Genomic DNA, 8,585 nt, shown 5'->3' on the forward strand with positions numbered 1-8,585 from the left:
AGAGCATCTCTGAACGCAGAACACGTCCAACCTTGAAGCAGATGGGCTACAGCAGCAGAGGACTCACCAGGTGTCACTCCTGTCAGCTAAGAACAGGAAACTGAGGCTACAATTTACACAGAATCACCTAAACTGGACAATAGAAGATTGGAAAAACGTCGTCTGGTCTGATGTGAGTCCATGTCTGCTGCAACATTCAGATGGAACGGTCAGAACTTGAAATCAACAACATGAAAGCATGGATCAATCCTGCCTTGTATCATCAGTTCTGGCTGGTGGTGGTGGTGTAATGGTGTGGGGATATTTTCTTGACACACGTTGGGCCTTTAATACCAATAGAGAATCATGACAACCTCCTATTGTTGCTGACCATGTCCATCCCTTTATGACCACAGTGTCTTCTGATGCTACTTCCAGCAGGATAGGCTCCATGTCATACATATGGAATCATCTCAGACTGGTTTCTAGAACATGAGAATGAGTTCACTGAACTCAAGTTCTCCACAGTCACCAGATCTCAATAGATCATCTTTGAGATGTGGTGGAACGGGAGATTGGCATCATAGATGTGCAGCCGAAAAATCTGCAGCAACTGTGATGCTATCATGTCAACATAAACGAAACTCTGAGGATTTTTTCCAATACCTTGTTGAATCTATGCCACCAAGTTCTAAAGGCAAAAGGGGGTCCAACCCGGAACTAGCAAGGTGGACCTAATAAAGTGGCCAGTGAGCGTAAATGATCCATTTGGAATCTGACAGGAAAAACGGTAACTAAACAAGAAATGGGTGAAATGATCATAACAGACCTGGGACGGCATTAATGGAGTCCATCATAGTTTTGACATCTGACAGATCTGCTGGCGGTGTTTCAAATTCAAGCTTTGTGGACAATGTGAGCTCAACCTTCTCCTTGGCAAACATCTCAATTCTGCAAAAGACACACAAGCAGTGGACAAAACTACAACCACAAAGCTAACAGTGTGGCTTATAACAACAAAATCCCTTTGAATCCGCTGCTAACAGCATCACACCATGCATACTCACTGGGCATCATCCACATTACCTTTTAATGATGGGAATAACTGTCTGTCAACAAATATGAAACAAAAGGACAGGAATTAAATACAACTATAAACTAGTGGTTTGTGCTTATGGAAAGAATGTGTATTTTCCTAAAATCAAACTGCAGCTATAGATTAATCTACAATTAAAATATGCATTGTGTATCCAACGATGGACACAAATTTGAGTGTCTACTTTAAAAAAAACCTCAAAACAAAGGTTAGTTACCTTCAGGAACACCCTCTTGTCTGGGGTGCGATAGATCTCCTGGGCTGTCTCAATGAGCTCTTTGGAGGCATCCAGCGCCTGACCGCAGGAGAGCAGCTGACTGTACAGAGCCTCCATCTTACTCTTCTTCTCCTCCAGCAGACCGGCAGCCCTCTCACTGTGTCGCTGGGACAGTGTCTGCAGCACATCGTTGTAGTGCTGCTCCAAGTGCTGCTCTTGGCGGCCAAAGTTTTCCTGCAGGCACCAGCCCAGAGGTACAGTGAGGGAAATAAGTATTTGAACAACCAGTGATTGTGCAAGTTGAGAGACATAATTTAAAAAAAAAAAGACATATCAAACATGCATCTAAGATGAAAATCTAAGACCCCTCCAATGTGTTCAAATCCTTATTTGCCTCACTCATTTAATCTCCAATGTCATTCATACTCCAAATCTGTGAGTGGGAAGCCCAGAAAAGTAGATATATGGACTAATGTAACAATAAATATGTAAGTCAAAGGTCAAACATTGAGGAAAATCCCCATCAAGGATGTAGAATGCAAAGATTTTTAAACTGCATTCAAAATATTTTTAAAGCAGTCCAGACTGTTATTGTACCTCAACAGTGAGAAAGATCTCCTCCAGGTGACCAGCAAAGTTCTCCATCTCAGCAACCTTGCCTTGCAAGCGGTTCCTGATTGAGGTCATTTCACTCTGAAAGCAAATGCAAGTCATGCCTCCAGCCTTTCTGTTTTTTGTTCAAACCAGTAACATGACTTATGAGTCAGTCTTTTGCTGCCAGGGTTTTATTTGGTTAGCTACTAAACAAATGCTGAATTGTGCTCCGCTTTCATTTTTTAAATGAATTTAATTATTCTTTCATGCATTTTTTTTCCACATGCAGTAAATGTACAAACACAGTCTGTCTAAAGGTTTTTACCTCATTTTCTTCTTTCATGAACACATTATCTTCATCATGCTCTATTCCGGTGGGAGATGAAGAGGTGTCCTCACAGGGTTCAAAATGAAGGGACTCGTTGGTGTTGACAGAAAATCTCTGGAAGGTCCTTCCTCCTCGATTTGCCTCCATTTTTGTGGAGTTTCAGCTTAAGGTCGAGGTGCCCGACTTCAATCACACCCAGCTTCCATCTTCAGATTTCATTCAGGTCCATTTGATTTAAACTGTGCCTGTACACAGATCTACATGTTATAGATCTATAACAAGAAAGTACAACATAAAAACAAGTCATCTAGTGGTCTAAATAGTAAATGAGCTGATACAAGAATTACCTGAATAATTCCGTCTTTTTTAAAGAGGAGGCAGAATGTCTGACAAGCAAAGTCTTCAAAAGTCTCAACCAGAAACGGTGACAAAAATAGAAAGGACTCATGTTGCTCAGATGTCACAGGCATGCCAACAAATTGCAAAACATGTATTTTTTTTTCCAGATAATCAAATACACTTTTAAGATTAACGGGGTTTAATTTACGTTTTTATCACATTTCGGATAAAAGTATTCAATAAACTGTCATGATAACTCCATAAATTTGAGTCTGATGTAAGGAAAATCCCCCAGCATGTGACTTCAAAGGTCAAAGGTGAGATATACTCAATGGCGTCATGACGTATTCTCGGGTCGTCGTAAAAATCTAAGCCAAATGAAAAAACTTTTGTGTCATTATTATTTAAAGGCTCAAACTTGACATTTCGTCTATTGTTATTAATTATATGCTTTTCTAGCTGTTCTCTATACACCAAACTAGTAATAGCTTGAAATAGTCAATATGACAGGACAATGTGTTCCATGGAAACGTACAAAAAAAAACAAAACAACTATTATATTAATTAAATAGCAACACCAAAAAATATGTGAATTTTATTTATTTTATCTTAGCACAGAAAAAAGTCCTAAAAAGGATTTCGTTTAACATCGTCTGCTCGATTAGCGTAGGGTCTTTAATAATTCCGAGTATTTTGTGTGGCACCTGAAGGCAACTTCCGGGATAGAAATGGCGGACGTTGTAAACAGTGCCAGCAGTTTGTTGGAGGCCAAGTGAACGTGTTTAAGGATGGACAGCATTGAGGCTGACCGTTTTGACAGCCTGGACGGCTGGGTGGCCGTCAAAAGTAACATATTTGAGGAGAGCGAGGCAGTGAAGCTGGGCTTCATCGTCGAGTGGAACGCCATCGAGTCAAAGTTCGCCGTCACCTGTCACAACCGAACGCTGCAGCGACAGAAACGCAAAGCCGATGTCGACCCAAGCGAGTCCCCGCTCAGCTGGGCTGGACTCTTCTCCGTCAGCGACTTGAAGCACATCCACCAGCAGTTCACGTGCGTGGCGGACGTACTGGGCGCGTGCTTTCCAGATTTATCTGCGTTTGAAGAAGGGAATCTGTGGGAGCTGCTGTTTCAAAGCCGGAGGTCAGCTCCGGAGCCCGACGCCGGGAGGGACTTCGACACGCCGTGCAGGAAGCTGGAGAAGTACTTCGTCACGGCGATCGACCTCTGTGGCCGAAAGATTGTTCTCGAAACGCTGTTCACTCAAGACGAGCGAGATGTGGAGGAGTACTTTGAAAACCTGCAGGAGTTCAAGAAGAAGAGCATGCAGGAGGAGATGTCGAGGGCGAAGAGTCACCTGAGACAGGTGAGGGCAGCAGCAGGCACGAGGAAGGATGACACTTCCCATTTAAACTTCTACAATGTTTGTGAAAAGTTCCTGTTTTTATTCTTCCCCCAGCAGTCTGTTGGCTTTAGTCATCAATTCATTGATGTATTTAGTTTTCCTTATAAGATAAATGGGCTTAAAATTCTAATTATTACATTAAAACCGGAATAAACTGTTTTCAAAACCATCAATACATTAACAATCTTTCTAATTAATCCAATCTTCTTTAAATAAATCGTCAAAATAAGTGGTAAGTTAATTGGTAAATAAATAATCAATCAGAACACATAAATAAAAGACAAAATTGTGAGGTTGTGGTTTCAAATTCTTAGTTGGATCATGTCGAAAAGATGATAGAAATATGACCCAGCATCCCTATTTAACAGGATTAAAGGTTTGGATCAGGGTTAAAAACATGTTTCCCAAAATGTGATAGGACTTAAAATAAAGTAAGAAGAGAAAAATAATAATAGAGTTTCATAGGGAGATGTGTTTCAAACTCCATGTGTGATGGATGTTTTTTGTTTTCTTGAAGACTAAGATGATATCTGTAAGACTGGCTCCACACAGTGGTGGTGCATAACAACAAACAGGATCCCAGCATGATGCAGCAGACACTGGCTCATAAAAGCTTAAAAGACTGAAACTTGTTTGCTGCTTTCAGTTTTTTGCACACAGATGTGGCCTTTCCAAGCATCAGCTGAACACAGTAGTAGATAAAAAATACACGAGAGAAGAAAACGTACTTTTTCAAATTTTCTTTTAAGGCATTTTTATTTTCTTTTTCAGATTTCTATAAGGTTTGAACACAATCATGCATGCTTTTATTTGTGAAATCGACTCTTTGAATCAAAATTGTTTTTATGACATAAGAATAGAATTTAGAATAGAATTTGACACCTTATTACATTATCAAATCAAAATATTCAAAATCTCTGTAAATTGAATCAATCTAGTAAATCTATTTTCAAATCATGCAATTAAAATTACAAAATGTGTTTGTTTTTGTAATAGTCTTTATGTCTTAGATTTTATCATTTTAACAAAAAAAAGTATAGAAACCCAGCAATTGAAAGCTGTTTTCTGGATTAGTAAACCCTTGCCGTCACACATCAACCCAAAGAACAGTCTTCATGTTCTTTGTATTTTCAGCTGCTTCAGAGTCACAAAAGCGCCGATCGAATGGTGGCGTTGCTCTCCATCTACGATGAGGAAGACGAGGCATACCAAGAGCTGGTGATGGTTGCCACCACGTTCTTCCAGTACCTGCTGCTGCCGTTCAGGAACATGAGAGAGCTGGCCTGTCTTTATAAGATGGAGATCCTGGTCAGTATCTTTTCAGTGTCATAATAATAAAGATGTTGGACACATAATAATGTAATAAAGCAATAAAGAAGGTCGTTTTTGTATTTTTTATTTTTTTTTACAACTTTCTAACAGATAAAAAAAAACATGGTTGTCTATCTGGTGGACATTTTCAGACCTTTTAAACAATCTAGTAATGCTGTTACATATTTAAGTCATTTTTATTTATTATTTTTGATGTAATTAACTGTAATTTCTGTTTTTGTGTTTCCTTGCAGAAGTCTTTGGAGTTTGAGGACTTGGGTCCCAAGAGGATTGCTGCTCTGGAGAAGGAGGCTGAGGAATGGAGAATGAAAGCAGAAGATGCAGCTGCTTCAATCCAGGACATCACAGTTACCTACTTTGAACAGACTTCAAAGGCTCTGGCGGGTACGAAAGGATGTTTATTTCATTTTTGCATTGATAATGATTTTTTTTTTTACTTACTTTAATGTGGTAAGAAAAAGATACACGAGTTGATGACAAGATTTCATGGTTTTTCAAGTGGAAGTCACAGTCAAACTTGATTCAAGACTTTATTAGAATAGCAAAAGATGCTGAAATGTAAAAAAAAAAAATCTGCTTTGAATTCTGGGAGGATTTAATGCAAACAGATTTTGATCAAATTTATTTTATTTCTAATATTTTCTGATACACTGTTTTGGACAGAAGTCACGACAATTTCCATCTTTTAAGTTGCATTTTCTCAACTTTAAAAGAAAGGAAGATTTTATTTTTTGTTGCCACGTGACTTCCTTTTTTTTTTTGTACTACATAGGCATGAAGTATTTTTTCATACTTTTCCAGGAATGGTGAAGCAGATGGAGGTGGATAAGAGTCGTTTTGGACCTGCCGCCTGGGCGTCAGCCGCTCCCAGACTGGAAAAACTCCGCTTCCTGTTAGCCAAAGAGACCCTGCAGCACATGAGAGCCGCAGAGATGTGCCTCAACCGCAAAAAGGACACCATCAGAGAGCGGGTACGCCTGACGGGCGGCCGTGAACACACATTAAAACGTTTTATGAGTCGGACACAGTCGTGTAGCTGAAGACGTGATTCTAAAATCTGTGTATTACCGGTAGATCTAAATCTGCAGGGATCGTGTGGTGCCTTCTTGCTCCGTTGCTTAGTATTCTAGTCTGATGTGAATCTCTGCCTGCTTTTGATCTATTTATAAAAGCTCTCTTAAAAACACAGAGATTGCCCCCGTTGCCTCCCCCAAAAACCTGCATTCATGAATAAGGAAGTGCGTCTGTATATGCGTGCTCCAATGTGGAAAAGTGCACGGATTCCTTATGCCAGTGTTTGTGTTTTAGGGAATATTATCACATTACTTGCAGGTGTGAGGCGCCATGCTGTGCTACTCAGGCTTTTTTTTTTTTGTGATGGGGGATGCAGAGGAACACCTTCGGCCTCATCACCTTCACGCTGCTGTATTATTCATCGGATTAGGCTTTTCTAAAATCTGGCTTGAGGATGCTGGAAGTACCCACCGCCGTGAAATCAACATGAGCCTTCGCATAGACGGCTGCGCACCAGTGTTTTCTAATGAGATCAGTGAGCCACGCCCACGCAGAGATTCCTGCTAGTGGCACCAAAACTCCATGACGGCAATGACAGAACAGCTGCGCCTTAAACATCACAGCATGAGGCCCTTTTTGTTTAACATGCAGGGTTTTTGGCTGATGTAACTCGATTCATAAAAAAAAAAACCTGCCCGTCCCTGTACAAGATCCTCTGTAGTTTAGTTTCAGAGCAGCAAGCAGATTTCAAAAGCAGTCTTTCTGCTTAGAAAAGAGGTGGTGCGCAAAAATGCACCAAATCTGTTTGTCTCAGCAGAACCTGAAACGTCTGTGATTCTAGGAAGTTTACAAAGTCCTCGATATGATCAAATAATACAGCAAACCTGCTTTCACTTCAGTGTTGTAAATTAAATAATTTAATAAAAAAAATATGGAAAAAAATTCACAAAACACAATTTACTCATCTTTAATTTAGAGTCTTTATGGTAGAACAGTTGTGCTAAATGTTTTATATCTATAAATTACACATAAAGAACGTGTTTCCCTTCATTCTCTTGCATGAAATAACAATGAAAAAATGACTTTTAAACCAGAGTTATGATAATGCAAAAATGTAAAACAGAAAAACCTTCCAAATGTAGACTCACCATCAGGAGTTGAACCGACACCCTTCTGATTAGTCGCTGCAGCTGCTCCACAGCTGTTTCCGTTCCTCCTGCAAACTGCTTTATTATACTTCTGTGAAAGGGACCTTTTTCACTGGTGTTCTTACATTTGAGTTATTTGGAAGAAAGTCTCCAAACTTTTTCTCTCCTCCAGTCTGATCCTTTGTTTGTTGTGCAGCTTGAGAACCTGAACTCTAAACCTGGTTCTGGGTCTTCGAGTGAGACCAACAAGCAGCAGGATTCAGTGGATCAACTGGAGCTGCAGTTCTATGAAACCCAGCTGGAACTGTATGACGCCAAGCTGGAGATCCTGAAGAACGAGGAGCAGCTCCTGATGGCGCAGATGGACACACTGCGGCGGCAGATCAAAGGTACCATTTAAATGTTAAGCAGTTGGGTCTTCTTTGTGGTGTGGGACCCAATGCTCTGCACGTTTAGGATCATTTAAAAGTTCTTAAAAAATGCTTTTATTTTATAGAAAATTATTTAGTGCTTTTTTTGTAATTTATGCACATGTTTTTTTTTTATTAATGTATTGATTGAATCGGGAGTGGATAAAAAAGTTTGAAGAAGAGCTTATTTCTGACGGCTGGGGGGCCACCAGCTCCCTGCTCCGCTCCATTCTGATGCATCCACTTGTAGATGAATTTATCCACGTACGTCTTTGTTTTCCTCATCTGAGCTAACATCTGGTTCAAAACTGTACAGCTAGATTGCTCCAATATTCCTCACCACTTTTGTTACAGTTGTGGGTTTAAGCGGCTGTAAATTAGTGGGAACGGTGTCAGCAATGAGGATGAGTTACTCCGAACCAACGATTCACAACGAATTTCTGATGCACTACTGCTGCTCTGCAGGAACTATGTCCTAGAAAATGACAAGTTTTTTTGATTTTGCCAAAAAATGTCATAATCTCAATTAAAAGGCCACTGGGAATGCTTTTACCATTAAATTCAAAGAAGATCAGAGTTGGTCTTTAAAATGTGCTGATGCTGAATTTTACCTTTGTTTATGGGGTCTTATTACCATTGACTGACATAAAAGATGGATACGTTTGTGTAAAGTGTTTACTTGAAGCCATTTGGTGAATCTGAACATGAATAATCGAGGGGGAAAG

At 39.9% G+C, this 8,585-nt stretch overlaps 2 protein-coding genes across 6 annotated transcripts in view; one reads left to right on the forward strand and one right to left on the reverse strand.

Moving 5' to 3' along the window:
• LOC112160840 (fibronectin type III and SPRY domain-containing protein 2) overlaps window positions 1-3,148 on the reverse strand; it is a 7,995-nt gene extending 4,847 nt beyond the window's left edge. Inside the window, exons 1-6 of one of the 2 annotated variants that reach the window (XM_024295680.2) lie at window positions 2,562-3,148; window positions 2,212-2,459; window positions 1,890-1,985; window positions 1,293-1,526; window positions 1,066-1,088; window positions 809-930 (exon numbers count right to left, since the gene is read on the reverse strand). In XM_024295680.2, the coding sequence (XP_024151448.1) occupies window positions 809-930; window positions 1,066-1,088; window positions 1,293-1,526; window positions 1,890-1,985; window positions 2,212-2,361 (625 nt within the window). In that variant the 5' untranslated portion in view covers window positions 2,362-2,459; window positions 2,562-3,148. Of the gene's footprint in view, window positions 1-808; window positions 931-1,065; window positions 1,089-1,292; window positions 1,527-1,889; window positions 1,986-2,211; window positions 2,487-2,561 lie in introns of both variants that reach the window. The other variant, XM_024295679.2, reaches the window with a different exon arrangement.
• Window positions 3,149-3,200: 52 nt separating this feature from the next.
• The window catches only part of LOC112160839 (WASP homolog associated with actin, golgi membranes and microtubules), a 12,207-nt gene continuing 6,822 nt past the window's right edge, over window positions 3,201-8,585 (forward strand). For all 4 annotated transcript variants that reach the window (XR_004946906.1, XR_002921745.2, XM_024295678.2 and 1 more), the window contains exons 1-5: window positions 3,201-3,917; window positions 5,091-5,264; window positions 5,522-5,672; window positions 6,090-6,259; window positions 7,647-7,839. Coding sequence is in view for 2 of the 4 variants with exons in the window: in XM_024295678.2 (XP_024151446.1) it covers window positions 3,342-3,917; window positions 5,091-5,264; window positions 5,522-5,672; window positions 6,090-6,259; window positions 7,647-7,839 (1,264 nt within the window). In the remaining 2 variants the exon portion in view is untranslated. The remainder of the gene's footprint in view (window positions 3,918-5,090; window positions 5,265-5,521; window positions 5,673-6,089; window positions 6,260-7,646; window positions 7,840-8,585) is intronic.

This window comes from Oryzias melastigma, linkage group LG3 (genome assembly GCF_002922805.2).
Source record: "Oryzias melastigma strain HK-1 linkage group LG3, ASM292280v2, whole genome shotgun sequence".
In the NCBI taxonomy this organism is placed as follows: Eukaryota; Metazoa; Chordata; class Actinopteri; order Beloniformes; family Adrianichthyidae; genus Oryzias; species Oryzias melastigma.